The 19,283-nt window shown below is 38.3% G+C and overlaps 1 protein-coding gene across 2 annotated transcripts in view; it reads right to left on the minus strand.

The window, feature by feature from the left end:
- LOC306857392 (signal transducer and activator of transcription 5B-like) overlaps positions 1 to 19,283 on the minus strand; it is a 46,047-nt gene that overhangs the window by 10,325 nt on the left and 16,439 nt on the right. Inside the window, exons 8-18 of one of the 2 annotated variants that reach the window (XR_013783104.1) lie at positions 17,868 to 18,023; positions 17,595 to 17,774; positions 7,915 to 8,002; positions 7,495 to 7,617; positions 7,285 to 7,377; positions 6,697 to 6,903; positions 4,138 to 4,232; positions 3,922 to 4,064; positions 3,620 to 3,775; positions 2,187 to 3,077; positions 324 to 1,629 (exon numbers count right to left, since the gene is read on the minus strand). Coding sequence is in view for 1 of the 2 variants with exons in the window: in XM_079397315.1 (XP_079253441.1) it covers positions 3,020 to 3,077; positions 3,620 to 3,775; positions 3,922 to 4,064; positions 4,138 to 4,232; positions 6,697 to 6,903; positions 7,285 to 7,377; positions 7,495 to 7,617; positions 7,915 to 8,002; positions 17,595 to 17,774; positions 17,868 to 18,023 (1,299 nt within the window). In the remaining variant the exon portion in view is untranslated. Of the gene's footprint in view, positions 1 to 323; positions 1,630 to 2,186; positions 3,078 to 3,619; positions 3,776 to 3,921; positions 4,065 to 4,137; positions 4,233 to 6,696; positions 6,904 to 7,284; positions 7,378 to 7,494; positions 7,618 to 7,914; positions 8,003 to 17,594; positions 17,775 to 17,867; positions 18,024 to 19,283 lie in introns of those variants that run through there. The other variant, XM_079397315.1, reaches the window with a different exon arrangement.

Consider the following 19,283-nt stretch of genomic DNA (forward strand, 5'->3'; position numbering starts at 1 on the left):
CTCGTGCAGCAGTGAGAAAAAAAAAATCGCGCCGCATGATCTCGCAAAGCAACGCGCAGAGAGACCAGACAGACAGTGTAGTGAGTTTTTTGTGACAATTGTGAGGGAAATACACAATTTATTCCCATAAACTGTGTAGTCAGCCGTTCTCCCTCCCATCTGCAACTGCAGTCACGCCATCTATTCTGCGCTTTGGAGAAGCGCGGTCACGCCAACTACGCCAAACATTTAGTTGCGCGTCTATATGGCGTTGCGTGGTAGTGATTGCCGTGAAGCTTCCAAACCTTTGCAAATCTTATTTATTTTTTTTTTTTTATTTTTTTAAGAGTGGGTCGGATCACGTATCAAACTGAAGCCCAGTCTGGATAACAATAAGCTGATTAAAAAACACATTATACGAGCACTTATTATTTAATGGACTTTTATTGTTTAATCGTATTCATAATGTATTACATTTTCAATAAAACATTTCAAATGTGTTTCTAAAATGTTTTTGTTTGGAAAAAATTCATTAAAAATTCATAATTGCACCAAAGTCATGACAAATGCTATTTATTACCTCACTGTATCACATATTTCTTCTCCAAAGCGCAGATGGCGTGACTGCAGTCATCTGCACCGTGTGAATTGTGAACGCAGGCAGGTCAGTGAGTTACAGGGCGCCCCGTGTCTCCGTCCAGTTTAGGCTAGTAGCTAATATGCTGTTATAGTTTATATAGAATTAAATTAGCATTAGCAGAGTTGTTTGTTTTGCAGCACTGAGCAGTTATTTTACATAACTTTATCATAGAAAACATGACAAATATCTGGATATGCCTAGTCTTACAATAGAGCACATGTTAATCTGTGAACATGTTAATCACATGTTAATCCTATTTCTGTAAAATGTTTGTGAAAATTAAATGTAATGTAAATCTCCCAATAAATTCTGTACAGATACCAAATACTTTGACAATCAATATATACCTAATACACTTCTGCTACTGCAATGATTTTGTGTTTGTATTTTTTCCACACCAAGCCACGCCCCTCCACAAGCCCCTCCCCCTCCACAAGCCCCGCCCCCAAAATCTCACTCTAAGATGAACTCAAAAGTTGGCAGCCCTGCGTCAGACCAGCGCGCGAATTAAACATTTAACCAGCAAGGCTTGTGTGCAAATAATGTACTTTTGCGATTGCGAATAAGTGCAGTGTCCTGTCAGAGTAACTCTACTGCTGTATGTCGTGTTGTACAGTATATAGAGACCGCGGCGCCAGAACTGTATTTGACATAATGTGTGCTGTAGCACGATACTACGATATTTCTTCAAAAGCAGATCGTGGAGACATTTTTATCGTCCACCCCTAAGCCCAGCCAATTCCAGCGGTCTCGCCACTGGGGCTGAAACTTTCTCTGCCTTTTCTTTTCGTATTCCCTTTCGCTTTCCCTCAATTCCTCTGGTGATTTTCTCTTCCTTGCCTTCTCTTTTTTACCCGGCGTTTGGCCGGGTGATGGGGGTTTCAGAAACATGTAGCCTAGCTTAATAGTAGCTATAGGTAGGTGCTGAGCAGCAGTGTGCAGTTTGCGCGCGTAACCGCGGGAGCGAGCATAAACCCGCTGCATCTGTAAGGCTGTCGGGATCACGTAACCTGCTAGCGGTGGTTACCGAGACGATTTAACAGAAATCAAAACACAGAACCACAGGTTTTTTTTAATCGAGGCATTATTTTTACTGGCCCCACCGGGCTAGTGGTTGGAGCGATCTGGTGGCCCTGACGGTTTTAAAAGTACGTCCGGGCCACCGGGCCAATTATATTGTCGACCCCAGACTTTTACAAGTTGTTTTAACTGAAATGCATGTTAGCAGTGTGTGTACACAGCCTAATGATAAAGATCCACCCAGTGGGGTTTTTTTTTTTTAATCTTGTTTAATCATTTCCCCTTTCTCATATCAAACCATTCTCAGATTTCTGTCTGTGTGACGTCACACAGACCCAGGCCCCTCCCACGATTGCTGATTGACTCTAGCGTTTTACCCTAAACCCGCCCTGAGTTATCATCAGTCCGCCATTGTTTCAACGCCAGAGCAGGAGTAGACAAGAATGACTCCCAAGCGATTGAGGTGTTTTGTTGTTGGATGTAATAATGAACATAGCAGTCATCATTTACTCCCGACATCTGAGGCACCGAAGACGCAGAGGATTACCTTTGTTTTTTAAGGGAATGTGCCCCCCGATCTACCTAAATGCATTTATGTTCACGCAAATCATTAGAAGTGAGTATAAGGTTCTTTTATGAATATTTGCAAAATCGCCTTTCCTAATAACGTGCTAGTTAGCAAGTTGCACGGCTAAATTAAACCGTATCATGAGAACGGCTCGTCACCCCACGGAAGAGAGGGGCGGGGTGAGCAGAGCTCATTAGCATTTAAAGGAACATGCACTAAAACGGCTTGCTGAAAACATAGCTGATTTTGACAGGGTAAAAAGGGTGTTGTTATACACCATTGAGATATTTTAACCAAAGCATGTTATAGACTTTTCATTAAGACCCTAAAGAATCATATGAACTTGTGGAAAATGGGCATCCGATGACCCCTTTAAGATAAGTAAACAGTCAGTAATACAATAAAAGAAAAAGTAATAACAGGCAATGTTGTAAATAATGTTATGTTTCTTGCACAGACTAATATTTTCGCTTCATAAGGCCTGAATATATCATTGTATATTCCTTGATATGCATTTTTTTTAATTCTCAAAAAGCAGTAGCCACTGACTTCACCAAGAACCAAGAACCACAGTTTCATCTAAAAATCATCTTTACTGTTTTACTGAAGAAAAAAAAAAAAAAGTCACCATCTTGGATGGCCTGATGTGAGCAAATTAACAGCAAATTTTCATTTTTGGATGAACTATTCATCTGTATATATTGGAATATGTAAAAGCACATTTCTCTAATATCCAGGGATTATTGAAGATAATCATTTGGATGAGTGTTTTGACTATGTATAATAACTTGAGAGAAGAGAACAATACTCACTCAACCTTCACCACCTGCTTGATCTCTGGTTTGACGTATCCATCCCCCACTGCTTTTGCTAAAAAAAAAAAAAAGCAAATCACATTCATTAAACATTGTTAATAAAAACTCTTTAACACTTTAATTCGCAAGGCCCACGGTAAGCATGTATATATCGAACACAGTCATTGAGCTTGTGCTGAACAAAAACATGTTTTGAGATTCTGACTCTCTTTATTACCCCCTTATAAACAGTGAGGCTGTCAATCACTAAAGTTCACTCACTATGTTCTGCACTCTCATGAAAATGAAATGACAGGGAAAAGGAGCATGCAGAACCCAGTTGGTGAGCTTAAACTAAACAAAATCATGTTTTGAGTGGTACTAAGTTGATTCTGACTAAATTAAAAACCTCTGATTGGCCTTTGCTTTCATAAGCTCAACTAAAATGTCTGTGATACCAATTCCACAAATGACCTACATTGAATAACCTCACTGAAAGGTGGCAAGTTTGAATCCCTGAAAGTTGGAAAACATAATGCTAAGTAACTGCAACTATGCTAACAATCAAGCATACAATCATTTGATGACATTTCTGTCTGCAAGAGAAAACATGCATACAGTTTGGAGGTGTGCAGTAACGGGAGAAGACTTCCTCTTTCGGCTGGTTGGGATAGAGGAAGAGCAGATGGTTCAGATCACTGATCCGATCAGCCAGAGAGCGGATGGAGAAATCTTTAGTAGTGAAGGGCATCAGGTTCCACACCATCCGTTCTCCTGCACAATGAAACACACAAACTCAGAATATGATGGCTGTTGTTAATTTCATGCATTTCTGTTCAGCTTAGACACACCTTTGGCTGAACAACACATCTCAGTTCTCATTAGTATTGTTTTCACTAACCATTTACGGTGTTCCTTACCTGCTTTGTTCGGGTTTTCTGCAACCCATGCAATGGTGATGCCTCCGATCTCAGAGTCGCTGAAGCGCAGAAGGAATGTACCGTTTGGTTTGGACATCAACATGTCCTGAGCTTGCTGCTTGTTCAGGAAACCCAGAATTGCTCTGCAGATAAACATAAAACATTTTACTAAATGTACTCTCATTAGTGCATGAAGTGTGCTGAATTAGTCTTTACCCATCATTCCAGTGAGACTTTAGGTGTTTCTTCATGAGCTCAATGACGCCATCAAACCACTGCCAGAATGTGAAGTTCCTGCCCGGCAAACTCTCCTGTCAACACAAGAACACCCAAGACTGGATATATTGCATATATATACAGTTGGGCAAAAAAGTATTTAGTCAGCCACCAATTGTGCAAGTTTTCCCACTTAAAAAGATGAGAGAGGCCATAGATCATAGGTACACTTCAGCTATGAGAGACAGAATGGGGGGAAAGAATCCAGGAAATCAAATTGTAGGATTTTTAATGAATTAATTGGTAAATTCCTCGGTAAAATAAGTATTTGGTCACCTACAAACAAGCAAGATTTCTGGCTCTCACAGACCTGTAACTTCTTCTTTAAGAGGCTCCTCTGTCCTCGTTATCAGTATAAAAGACACCTGTCCACAACCTCAAACAGTCACACTCCAAACTCCACTATGGCCAAGACCAAAGAGCTGTCGAAGGACACCAGAAACAAAATTGTAGACCTGCACCAGGCTGGGAAGACTGAATCTGCAATAGGCAAGCAGCTTGGTGTGAAGAACTCAACTGTGGGAGCAATTATTAGAAAATGGAAGACATACAAGACCACTGATAATCTCCCTCGATCTGGGGCTCCACGCAAGATCTCACCCCGTGGGGTCAAAATGAACAAGAACGGTGAGCAAAAATCCCAGAACCACACGGGGGGACCTAGTGAATGACCTGCAGAGAGCTGGGACCAAAGTAACAAAGGCTACCATCAGTAACACACTACGCCGCCAGGGACTCAAATCCTGCAGTGCCAGACGTGTCCCCCTGCTTAAGCCAGTACATGTCCGGGCCCGTCTGAAGTTTGCTAGAGAGCATTTGGATGATCCAGAAGAGGATTGGGAGAATGTCATATGGTCAGATGAAACCAAAATAGAACTTTTTGGTAAACTCAACTCGTCGTGTTTGGAGGAGAAAGAATGCGGAGTTGCATCCAAAGAACATCATACCTACTGTGAAGCATGGGGGTGGAAACATCATGCTTTGGGGCTGTTTTTCTGCAAAGGGACCAGGACGACTGATCCGTGTAAAGGAAAGAATGAATGGGGCCATGTATCGTGAGATTTTGAGTGAAAACCTCCTTCCATCAGCAAGGGCATTGAAGATGAAACGTGGCTGGGTCTTTTAGCATGACAATGATCCCAAACACACCGCCCGGGCAACGAAGGAGTGGCTTTGTAAGAAGCATTTCGAGGTCCTGGAGTGGCCTAGCCAGTCTCCAGATCTCAACCCCATAGAAAATCTTTGGAGGGAGTTGAAAGTCTGTGTTGCCCAGCGACAGCCCCAAAACATCACTGCTCTAGAGGAGATCTGCATGGAGGAATGGGCCAAAATACCCGCAACAGTGTGTGAAAACCTTGTGAAGACTTACAGAAAACGTTTGACCTCTGTCATTGCCAAGAAAGGGTATATAACAAAGTATTGAGATGAACTTTTGTTTTTGACCAAATACTTATTTTCCACCATAATTTGCAAATAAATTCTTTAAAAATCAGACAATGTGATTTCCTGGATTCTTTCCCCCATTCTGTCTCTCATAGTTGAAGTGTACCTATGATGAAAATTACAGGCCTCTCTCATCTTTTTAAGTGGGAGAACTTGCACAATTGGTGGCTGACTAAATACTTTTTTGCCCAACTGTACATATGTGCATTAATTTCAAATGTTCAGTCAATTTTCTTCTTTTACATCACTGGATGTTTTGATGAAAAATCTAAAGTAATGGCTCTCAAGGAAGACGATGTATAATAGGATTAGTTGCTGCACACTTGAGAAGACCTTTATTTATGTTTGCATCACATATTCTGTTTATTGTATGGCATGGTGTAATTACATGTTCCCAGACATCCTGCACTAACATGTGTGACCCTGGACCAGAAAACCAGTCATAAGGTTAAATTTTTTTAAATTGAGATTTATACATTATATGAAAGCTGAACAAATAAGCTTTCCATTGATGTATGGTTTGTTAGGGCAATATTTGGCAAAGATAAATCTATTTGAAAATCTGTAATCTGAGGGTGCAAAAAAAAATCTAAATATTGAGAAAATCGCCTTTAAAGTTGTCCAAATTAAGTTCTTAGCCACGCATATATTACTAATCAAAAATTAAGTTTTGAAATTTACAAAATATCTTCAAGGAACATGATCTTTACTTAATATCCTAATGATTTTTGGCATAAAAGAAAAATCGATAAATTTGACCCAGATAATGTATACTCAAAATATACTTGTGCTACTTATGACTGGTTTTGTGGTTCAGGGTCACATATTACATGTCTCGAATTTAATGCATGTCTCTAAAATGCAATTCTTTTAAATAAAACTCTCCTTCATATGTGTGTAGCAACATCCTCTTTAGAGTCTCACAATGTCAGAACAATGCATCAGTCAATTTAACCGATTCAGTCTAATTTGCTAAAAACCAGTTCAGGCTGATTTGCCAACCACTGAAAAGAGTCAACACAAAGAAGAACATCTTTAGGTAATACTGATGGTTACCCTATTGAACTGAGACCAGGTGATGGTCATGTTGCAGTAGTCCTCAGGGTTGTTGCTGGAACTGCTGAAGGCTTTCTGAGCGAGGAACACCAGATTGTCTTCCGACAGGCCTCTGTCGCTCTGAACCTCTGATTTATATTTCATGTTCAAAGCCTCACACAGCTGCGGCCACAGCACCTTATCAGGCACCACGAATGGCACTCGTCCCTAAGGAGAAATCAAGTAGAACCTAATTAGCACAAGTGTGTACTTCTGTGAATGTTGTAGTAGAATGCAAGCACAAAACGTTTTCAGGACATTTCACATTGTTGCATTTTGGTTGCGTAGAAGAATTTAAACATTCTTGACCCTGTTAAGAGAGTGGCATGTACTCCAATCTCAGTCAAGCAACAACTGTTTACAATAAATGAAGACAACATGTTCATAAGTGTAAACGGACTATATCTAACACATTAGAAGACAACAGAAATCAGACTATTTGTGTTAAGTCGCTTCAAAACAACATTGTAAATGTATTTGATCTATTAGCTGAGAACAGTACATTTTGTTGAAATATGCAAAGAATATGTAACTGATGCATCAACTAACTGGCTCAGAGAAAGCATTATCCCACAGTACTGTCGCTGTAGCGTTATTGTCTTGACTCCCATGAACGATGACCACAACAGGCAGGGATAACGTCTGCACAAGAGAGAGAAACAAAAAGGGACAAATTTACAAACGATACAAAGTTGCATAATAAATCACAACAATTAGGAATGACTTTGACAAGATTTGTGTTTTAGTGTAATATTTCACCTTCACGTGGAACACGAGTTCATTGCCTCCCACACTGAACTGAGACTCAAACAGAACCGTAAACTTCTCTTCAGTCACTGACTCCGCCCCACGGCGGTCTGACCTCTTTATACGCTTCAGAGACTGCAAACAAGAGGGAAAATAAGTCATCATCTTAAGTAATTTATCATGAAAAATATCTTAAATCAAGTTGATTAATCAAATTCCAAAACATCCATTGAATCAAATAACAGCAGGCAAAAAACATTTCTCATTAGGCATTATTAACAAATTTGAAATAAACTTTTAAATGTATTTGCTTTAGTTCATGAAGTGTTAATCTTGACATATTACTAACAGTATAAAAGTCATTAACAATATTTTGTGGTGCATGTAAACACACTTCACGTGTGTAATGTGAAGCCTTTAAGCGCAATTTACCATGGTCCTGAAGTGTGCACTCAGGGTGCCAGTGGTTTGGTGGTACTCCATCACACAGTTGTTGTTCAGAATCTCTCCACTGCTGTCACTTCAGTGTAAAAAGAGGACAAAGTCATGTCACATTTTATTGTTATTCAAAAACACATGCAGCAACAAAACAGCGTTTCTCTACAGGTTTTGGTGGTGATGTCCAGTGTACATAATATACATCGTACACAACCGTGTCAAAAGTTATATAGAGCTGCAATTTTTTAGCTGCCCAGTGCCCACCTATCAAGTACTTTTATACACTTGCGCGAAATTAAATAAAAATATATTTTTTTAAATAAATAAATACTTGGATAAATAAAAACAATTCTTTAATATAGGCAATTTTTTGTTCTTTTTAAATCACATTGGGCATTCTTCAAAAAAAAAAAAATTTCATGGACAATAAAAAAAAAAGCACATTTTAAACCTTGAAAACATATAATGGTTAAACCAAGCATTTTTCAAGCTTTCAAAACTCTGTACAAATGCTGTGTACAGTATAAAGCTCTATATAAATAAAAATGACTTGACAACACAAACAGTATGTGAAATGTATCAAACTGTAATCCAGTAAACTGCACCCATCTCTGTGTATTAACCAGGGGCCAGTAGGGGTGTGCCATATGACGATTTTTGATCGTGGACGATAAAAATGTCTCCACGATCTGCTTTTTAAGAAATATATCGTGCTACAGAACACATTATATCAAATACAGTTCTGGCGCCTCCGTCTCTACTGTACAACACCACATACAGCAGTAGAGTTACTCTGACAGGACACTGCACTTATTCGCGATCGCAAAAGTACATTATTTGCATACAAGCCTTGTTGGTTAAATGTTTAATTCACGCGCTGGTCTGACGTGCGCTTTTTCTGAGCGCATACACCTGAAGCACGCGCACTAAAACGCCTGTCTAACAGCGCGAGCGCCTGATTACTCAACTAAGTTATATTTTGCGCTAATACTGTCAAAACACACAAGGTTTACATACAGACTGAGTTGGTTATCTCTAAAATGAAAGTAAATAGTTAAGAGAGAAACGGATGCCTGCCTGAATATTAGATGCGTGCAGCTCTTAAAGGGACAGGGCACTAAACATGCTGTCGACTGTCATTAAAGGGATAGTTCACCCTAAAATTAAATTTCTGTCATTATTTACTCACTCACATGTTTCCCAAACCTCTATTAATTTCTTGTGCTGAACCCAAAAGAAGATATTTTGAAGAATGAGGGTAACCAAACAGTTGCTGGTCCACTTTGACTTTGATAGCAGGAAAGAAAAATCCTATGGAAGTCACTGAGGACCAGCAACTGTTTGGTTTTCCACCTTCTTCAAAATAGCATTTATGTTCAGCAGAAGAAAGAAACTCATTCAGGTTTAAAACAACTTTTGAGTAAATGATGGTATAAAAATACAACATTATGACAGAATTGACAGACAGACGATAGAATATTAAATTTTGGGGGAACTATTCATTTAACGTTAACAAAACAACAAAACACAAAGAGAAAAATCACACTATTCTTGACTGAAAAACTTTAATACAGTTGCTTTAGGAATCAGTCTATCTAGTGTTTTATTTTTATATTTGTTCATTCAATTTCATTGAATGCTCTGCTAAATACATCTATTGTACCTGAAAATAAAGCACTTTTTTTTTTTTTTTGTATATTATGTGTATTTGTAATGTGTATCTTTTGTTCTTATTTTTTAATAAGAAAGATAAAATAATGAAAAATATTTTTTATCTTCACCCACTTTGGCCTAAATATCTTCCATGCGTCTTTGTCTTTCTAGTTTGGCTGTAATGCTCAGACAACTTGTAAAACCAAAATAGTAAAACTAACATGACAAAGAATCGTGATAAAATCGTGAATCGTGATATTTCTAAAAAAAATCGTGATATGATATTTTTCCCATATCGCCCACCCCTAGGGGCCAGTACCACAAAGTTAGTTGAACAAACTCAGGGTTAAAGGATTGGAGTTGACAAAAACAAACAAATCCAACCTGCTTTAATTCGTACTCCTAGACAACAGTTATTTGAGAATTGCTTGTCTGTTAAAATGCCTCAAAATATATTGAACTCACTAGTCAACCTCATTAGGTTTTAGAATAGTTGTATTTTAGCAAAAAACTTTCAAAAATAAAGCAAATGAGATTAAATTTACATACATGATTAGTTTAACCAAATATTTAAATAAAAATTAGTGCTGTCAAAATTAGCGCGTTAACGCAGGCGATTCATTTTTTCAGATTAACGCATTAAAATTATTTAACGGCGTCAACGCAGGGGCGGAGCCTATGGGTTGGCCACCCCACTCATAACTGCTGCTTCTGTCTGTTTTTTTCTTGACAAGAAGTGCATTTATTCAGTCGCATAATGTCTTTATGATCACATCAATCCGGAGAAGTTTCAGACACGTGCTCCACTTCACTTCAGCGGCAGGCGCGAGTCAAACAGCGTGGTAAACGGTGCGCGCTGTAGCCTGTATGCAATGTCGTGGTCAGTTAAGGCATGAAGTTACCAAAAAGGCGATTAAAACCACCTTAAAACGGTGCATGCATGTAATATGTTATTTACGAGTTACATTAAGAACATGTCTCTAATGGTTTTCCAAACTGTCCTGGAGCATCCAGCACCGTCTCCCTCTTCTAACACACCCGATTCAACTCGTCAGCTCATTAGTAGAGACTGAAATGGGTCCGACCTGAAAATGGTCAGAAAAGGTGATGAGAGTTGAGAGAAAATACGATGCATGTCAGATCCGCGTCACGTTCAGCAGCAGCTGCAGCAGCTCTTAAAGAAATAACAGACAAAATAACCTTATAACCAGCTGCTGTGATGTCTGTTCATCAAGAATAAAAAGAAAAAAAAAGAATCAATAACTTTAATATAGCTGTAAGTATTTATCTGTATTTAGTGTCTGATAACTTTATTCAATTTCTGTATATTTCTGCTAAAGGGCAAAGGTAACCTAGCCTAGCTAAAGATAACATTTAATGTAATGGGTTTATGTGAAGATTGTTTTAAGTTCACTTAAATTAGAAGTTATTTTTAAAGTCTAATAAATGTTAAAATTGCTAGCTCTTAATTATAATGTAATGTTTAATAGCTTTAGTCAATGGTTAAATATTAATATTAGGGAAATCCGTATTACTTGGTATCAGTGATACTGGCCTTCAGCCAGGTGCCATTAAACAAATATTAAAAATGTTGTTTGTACATTAATTTGAAGATTGAATGAAATTGCAATATAAAAGTATATATAAAAACTTTAATGTTAGGTGGGATTAATCCCGATTAATCGTGATTAATTTCAGAAAAGATGTGCAATTAATTAGTTAATTTGTTTTAATCGATTGACAGCACAAAAAAAAAAGATATCCACAAACAATGATTGAAAAAATAAATGAACTGAAGGTGATTTTAATGATTTAGAATCTGATTTTACAAGAAAAATATCTGAACAAACTCTGACCTTATAATCTTGTTTCTGTTTGTTTTACCTAGAAGTTTTGAATGGTAACTAAATGGTAAAAGCAGAAAGAAAAAAAAAAAAACAGTAAAAACAGTTTTCTTTCCTTTCTGATCCCTGTTCACATGGATCCACGGAAATGACTAAAAACGCTTTATTATGCATGCCAGGCCAGATGTCACCCTCCTAGTGTTGTCAAAAATATATTTCGATAAATATCGATACTGAAATATCTGAACAGTACCCATATTAATTTCCCGAAGTATCGATACACCGATACTAGCCAAGCTGTCACTTTCACTTCTCTCCAAAGGCGCGTGGACAAGCACCACACGTGACCGCACTAGTCTCCTTCGCTCTGGTTAAATAGCAAAAGTGAAGTGAATAGAAAGATGACTGCTCTGGTTGTTAAAGAACACAGCAGGAGCGCTATCTGTAGGGATCTATGATCTTCGCGATGCAGAGAACGCGCACGGAATCCAGTCATAAAAACTGAATTTACAGTTTAATGCGGAATGTCACGGAATTTGTCAAAGTTTGGATGAATTAATCAAAAGTAGGTCATTACACTTAAATCAAATCGCGATATGGACTAGTATCTGTAAATATTAAGCTGCAAAAGTCGATTTAAATATGAATCCTGCATGTTCTGCGCGTCTCTGTGTGAATGTGCTGCACGTGCGGTTTTGTTTACTAATGTGGCGCTCGCGGTGATTTCAGCGTCTGCCTCTCAATGAGGACATAAATACATCAACAATATCTCCAGAACTGATCTGAAAGGCACTTTACGAGCATTTTACCATTTAATTTGAGTAAAACTAGCATCATATCATATACACACAGAACTTTACAAGGATTCACGGCAAACCCGTCAAAATAAAAGTTCGGTTTAACTTTTACCGTGTGTCAGAAATAGGCTATATTACTATTATTTAGTAGAATGTACATAATACTACTACTTACTACTACTGTTCATTTTTTTTAAAGAAATAATCACAAAATATTTTTATTTTAATAGTAAATCCCCTTCATTTGCCAAAAATGTAAATGTTTAATTTTCATTAATTCAAATATAAATTAATTAAAATTGTTTTATGCCTTCATCTGATATCCAGTAAAATTTAAATACACAACACAGAATTTCTGAGGGGGAAAACACATTTCATAAGGCTACTGTAAGAATAAATAAAAATTGTTTGTATGCATTCAAATAATAGACATGCTAAAACACAGAATTTGGTAACAAAACATAAGGTGAGAAAAAAATAAAACATTTCATACGGCCCTAAACGTGTCATTTTTGTTACACTTTTAATAAATTAAATGTTAAATTGTATAATTTTCATGATTTTAATGAATTAGACATGCTTTTAGATTAATAGCATTTAATTTGACTATAAAAAAAAAAAAAAAGAGTCCAGAAAAATTCAAACGGAAAAAAACGGAATCCAGAAAAGTTAAAATGGAAAAAATTGAATGTAGAAAAAAATAAAACGGAATTTGGGGAAAAATAAAACGGATTTCATAGGGCCCTATATCTGGAAATATTTTGGTTATGAAGCAAATGAGAATATCAACAAATAGAACTTTGGATTTTAATTAGTACATGTATTAGTAAACGTTAGTTTCAATTAACATTTAACTAAGATTAATAAAAGATGAATAAATAAATCAACAAATGCAGTACCTCAAGACATTTTCTTGTTCATGTAAAATATACCGCATGTTCTTGACTTGTTACATTTATCTTTAAATTTAAAAAATTACCCCCTTAATATTGTGCCAGTTTTTTTCTCTGTGGTATCGAAAATGGTATCGAATATCGATATTTTTCAAGGTATCGTATCGAAGTTAGAAATTCCAGTATCGTGACAACACTACACCCTGCAAAGAAACACTATGCATCCACGCACATATATAGAGTGAACACGTAATACGTATGTGGAAACGTCACCGTTTACACAAATTCATGTTTTTGTAGTTAACACAAAGACTTCAAAACCCATTTTCACAAGTTTGCATTTTCCCAAAACTCCATTTGTCATGTACAGTTGGGCAAAAAAGTATTTAGTCAGCCACCAATTGTGCAAGTTCTCCCACTTAAAAAGATGAGAGAGGCCTGTCATTTTCATCATGGGTACACTTCAACTATGAGAGACAGAATAGGGGGGAAGAATCCAGGAAATCACATTGTAGGATTTTTAATGAATTAATTGGTCAATTCCTCTGTAAAATAAGTATTTGGTCACCTACAAACAAGCAAGATTTCTGGCTCTCACAGACCTGTAACTTCTTCTTTAAGAGGCTCCTCTGTCCTCCACTTGTTACCTGTATTAATGGCACCTGTTTGAACTCGTTATCAGTATAAAAGACACCTGTCCACAACCTCAAACAGTCACACTCCAAACTCCACTATGGCCAAGACCAAAGAGCTGTCGAAGGACACCAGAAACAAAATTGTAGACCTGCACCAGGCTGGGAAGACTGAATCTGCAATAGGCAAGCAGCTTGGTGTGAAGAAATCAACTGTGGGAGCAATTATTAGAAAATGGAAGACATACAAGACCACTGATAATCTCCCTCGATCTGGGGCTTCACGCAAGATCTCACCCCGTGGGGTAAAAATGATCACAAGAACGGTGAGCTAAAATCCCAGAACCACACGGGGGGACCTAGTGAATGACCTGCAGAGAGCTGGGACCAAAGTAACAAAGGCTACCATCAGTAACACACTACGCCGCCAGGGACTCAAATCCTGCAGTGCCAGACGTGTCCCCCTGCTTAAGCCAGTACATGTCCGGGCCCGTCTGAAGTTTGCTAGAGAGCATTTGTATGATCCAGAAGAGGATTGGGAGAATGTCATATGGTCAGATGAAACCAAAATAGAACTTTTTGGTAAACTCAACTTGTCGTGTTTGAAGGAGAAAGAATGCGGCGTTGCATCCAAAGAACACCATACCTACTGTGAAGCATGGGGGTGGAAACATCATGCTTTGGGGCTGTTTTTCTGCAAAGGGACCAGGACGACTGATCCGTGTAAAGGAAAGAATGAATGGAGCCATGTATCGTGAGATTTTGAGTGAAAACCTCCTTCCATCAGCAAGGGCATTGAAGATGAAACGTGGCTGGGTCTTTCAGCATGACAATGATCCCAAACACACCGCCCGGGCAACGAAGGAGTGGCTTCGTAAGAAGCATTTCAAGGTCCTGGAGTGGCCTAGCCAGTCTCCAGATCTCAACCCCATAGAAAATCTTTGGAGGGAGTTGAAAGTCCGTGTTGCCCAGCGACAGCCCCAAAACGTCACTGCTCTAGAGGAGATCTGCATGGAGGAATGGGCCAAAATACCAGCAACAGTGTGTGAAAACCTTGTGAAGACTTACAGAAAACGTTTGACCTCTGTCATTGCCAACAAAGGGTATATAACAAAGTATTGAGATGAATATTGACCAAATACTTATTTTCCACCATAATTTGCAAATAAATTCTTTAAAAATCAGACAATGTGATTTCCTGGATTCTTTCCCCCATTCGGTCTCTCATAGTTGAAGTGTACCTATGATGAAAATTACAGGCCTCTCTCATCTTTTTAAGTGGGAGAACTTGCACAATTGGTGGCTGACTAAATACTTTTTTGCCCAACTGTAAATGAGCAGCCAAAATGCATAAGTTTTGCATTTTTAGTTAAAGGTATCACAGGGCTCCAGACAAAAAAATCGAGTAAGGAGCCATTGGCTCCTATAGAAGAAAAACTTAGGCGCCAAATTATTTTTTTAGGTGCCACAGAATAAAAGTGGTTTATTTTATTATCATTTTATTTCCCCCCCCCCTATTTTAACATTTCAATCATTTTGTCTTGTGTTTATGTCTTATCTTTTCTAGGCTTTATCAGCATTTTAATCCATCTTGTAGATGATCAGGTCGACCGGGGGACTAAGGTTCACTTAAAGTGTGAATTAAATGTCTTTTACAACTTGAAATATACAGTCACAAAGAATTGTTCGTTACACAGAATCTGTACCAATATCATGGACCATAAGCATCACTTGGCAACTGAGTGCAGTGCATCCTATAAATGTTGTCACGTCTTTCACACATTCAGTCTGTTTTTCTTCATTAGTAAAATGCAATTTTATAGGAGGAGTTGAATCATGTACAACAGAATAAGTAAAAATATTAATATGCAACAGCGCATAAATATAGCAAAACGCTCCTCTTTATAGTTATTTTTCAAGCTGACTGATGAGTTTATGGACACTGATTGGTTATTCTGAGGTAAATGTATTACAATGCAATGTTTACAAGCTTTATACATTTCCTCAGTTTGAAACACTGAATGAGCTTTTACATAAAACATTTCAGTAAGTTGTACTATAGGCTTTCTTATTGCCTACCTTTTGATCATGTTCATTTCATAGTAGTAAATCGAAATATATAATGGGTTCACTTGCTGCTTTAACTGAGGTGCTAAAGAGATCGCACCTGAGCATTAAGTGCGATACTCTCCGCTCGCGCGATCCGGACGCATACACGGACCGTGTAGACGCGGGGTACTGGTGTTTATATTACCGAAAGTGTGCGCTTGTGGTACGCATTAAAGAGCACCCAAACCGCATAATTTGAATTTCGTAGCATTTTAAAGCTGATACTTTGTTTATTAAAAAGTAAGACAGCACAAAGCTTTTTGCGATTACTAGATGGCAAGTGCGCTTCAAATAACAGGAAGTCCATGCATTAACAGAACACAGCATATAGACTAAGATCTCGATAAGAAGAAGCCATATTAGTAATGATTATAAATGAGAATTGTTGACGATATTGCCAGTATGCACAGAGCTGATAGCTTTACCTGTTGAAGTTTGTTCAAGTTGTGCACGAAATAGACACGGCTTTTCTGCACTTGCACTTTGGGGCTGTTTACACCTGGCCACTTCATGCATTTTTTCCTGATCGGATAGCTATCTGATCCTGAAAAGACCAGGTGTAAATGCCGTCCGAAACGCATTCGAGACGGATATAAATCCAATCGCTCGAACCACTTCAGGAGGTGGTCTGGGCGAAACCGGCCAAGTGTAAATGCATCTGGTTGTTGAAACCACATATGGTAATTTTACTCCTCCCATAATATTAAAATAATAGACGTGTGAGAGCGTTTTATAGGCTATATGGCATGTTATAGTCAGATATGACAGCGCAATGCAACAAGCATCACCGCGGATGAGTAGCGGAGTATTTCTTCAGCAAGCGACGCGCAAACTGAATGAACCTGAAAGTAAGTCGCAGACGCTCAACACACAATCTTCTTCATTAAAAGTAGCGAGACTAGCCTATCTTTCCAGTGCTGATGCCGCGCGCTCTCTTGTTGCGGTCTGTGATATTGAAATTAGCTGATAATTAATAAAATTATCCATTGCTTTCATTGACGTGAACTCCGTTATATTTGCATATGAAGCGGGAATTGAAGAACGGATTTATATCCGTTTTGCGAAGACACATTTATGTTGCCAAGTGTAAATGGGGAAACGTTTTAACAAATCCTATAGATATCCGATCAGAGAAAATGCATGAAGTGACCAGGTGTAAACAGGCCCTTTCAGGTCTCTCTCACTGCGTTCAGCAGACTGTGTGCGGCAGAGACGAGGACTGTTTGAAACTCTTTTCCAGTAAAACTTTGATGCGCATCGTCTTATGTAAGTTTAATACGTGAACATAACAAAAGATGTGAGCGCAAAACAATCGGGAAAAAAGTCCTTTCATGCAAATTATATATAGTCGCCAGTGGCGACCTCAGCAAAAACTTCACTCGCAAATTAATATTTTTGGTCGCAAATGCGACCATTTTAGTCGCAGTTTGGAGCCCTGTATCATGTAAATTTCCCCTTAACTTAGCTGCCAAATTGTCTGGTGAGTGAAATGTTTGTTTCAAACCTTGATTATTATAGTTGCCTTCTGTTCTTGGCACAGGTCCCTGGTGTTATACAATAAAGTGAAAAGTGCTAAATCTCTTCCATGTCAAGTTTCAGTCAAAGCCAAATGAGGCCATGTCAGTTGCTTGGTTTTTATTTCTGTAGTTAAAGAAAATGAGTTGCTGCTGAAAAGTGTCTCAATCTTATTTGAGTAGGGGAAGTGTAAGAGTCCTTCTGAATGTAGTTATTGTTTTGTAACCTTACTTGCGGGTGTTCTCGTTCTTTAGTAAGGCCTTGGCCTGCTGTTCACTGATGATGGTGGCTTTAACCTGTGGAGGATTCATGTGGACATTGAGTTTCCCTCCGACCAGCAAGCGAACCGTTGCTGAAAATTTGGTTTGAGTCTTCAGCACTTGAGGAGGCTGTTTCTCAATTATAAATGTGCTGCGGAGAGACCAGAAGCAAAAACACTGCTAAAAACATTGCTTCTCTGAGAGAGACAATAGTGACCAATGATGGCAGTGACTGAGTACACACCTGGTGACGAGTGCTGATATGACATCTGTGACAGTAGAGTTAAGTTCAGTGAGCAGTTCTTCTGTGGGTCCAGGAATGGGCAGCTGCTGTGTCAGGTGTTCAACTCGGCGAATCTGCTGTCTGTTTTGCCAGATCATATCGGCCAACTTCTCACACCTGCATTCCCAAAACAAAAACATGATGTACTGTACCACCAACATGTTCAAAGAAAGTTGTAAGCAGTGCAACTTGCATATAACATTTATATTACATTTCTGTCACAGACCATGAACAATGGAGTGGTCAATTTAAAAAAAATGGCAGTCAGTATGTTGTGTGGCAACCATGTGCTTTAAAGTGGTCATCGGATGCCCATTTTCCACAAGTTGATATGAATCTTTAGGGTCTTAATGAAAAGTCTATAACATACTTTGGTTAAAATTTCTCAATGGTAATGGTTACCCTGTCAAAATCAGCTCTGTTTTCATCAAGCCGTTTTTTAGTCCATGTCCCTTTAAATGTTCATCTCTGCTGACCCCGCCCCTCTCTTCCGTGGAGTGACGAGCAGTACTGTTTATTTTAGCCGTGAAACTGGCTAACTAGCACATATTAGGAAAGGCGATTTTCAAAGATTCATAAAAAACCGCTATACTCCCTTCTAGATGAAGCTGGATCACTAATGTTTCACACGAACATAGACGCATTTAGGCAGATTGGGGATCGGCGCATTCACTTCAAAGCGAAAGTAACGTTAATCCTTTCAGCAGCTCAGATGTCAGGAGTAAATGACTGCTTTATTCATTATTACATGCAACAACAAAACGCCTCAATCACTTAATCTGAGAAATCTTGTCTTCCCATGAACTGGAGGCAGACAGCTCTCAGCTCACCCAGGGCGGGTCTTAGGTAAGACTGCCTTGTCAATCAACTCTTGTGGGAGCGGTCTGTGCAGAACTACGTCATTCTGACAGGAATCTCAGAACAGCCTGATTTGAGAAAGGGGATTTTAAAATAGGGATTTAAAAAAAAAAACACTGGGTAGATTTTTATCATTATAGGATGGATGTGTACACAATTCCAATACACATTTATGTTCAAACAACTTGAAAAGCGAATTTAGCATCCCCTTTAAGTACTACAGTTCACTCTCATGGACTGAACCAGATTTGCCCTACTCTTCCACCAAGGCATTTGCAAGTTCTTAAGGTTAATTTCCTGCCTTCTTTAAACCCTTTCCAATAAAGATCTGCAAAGCTTATTTGGAGTTTATAGAATTATCTTTAAAAAAAATCTTGAAAAAAGGATGTTTCTTTTTTTGCTAGTATTTATACATATATGTTTAGAATTTTAAATTAAATTTTGTTAACTGGTATTTTACTTTATTTTTGAATGCAATAATAAAATGAGATATGTTCTTCTCTCTCAATTTAATTGTGA

This window comes from Barbus barbus (assembly GCF_936440315.1).
Source record: "Barbus barbus genome assembly, chromosome: 38".
NCBI lineage: Eukaryota > Metazoa > Chordata > Actinopteri > Cypriniformes > Cyprinidae > Barbus > Barbus barbus.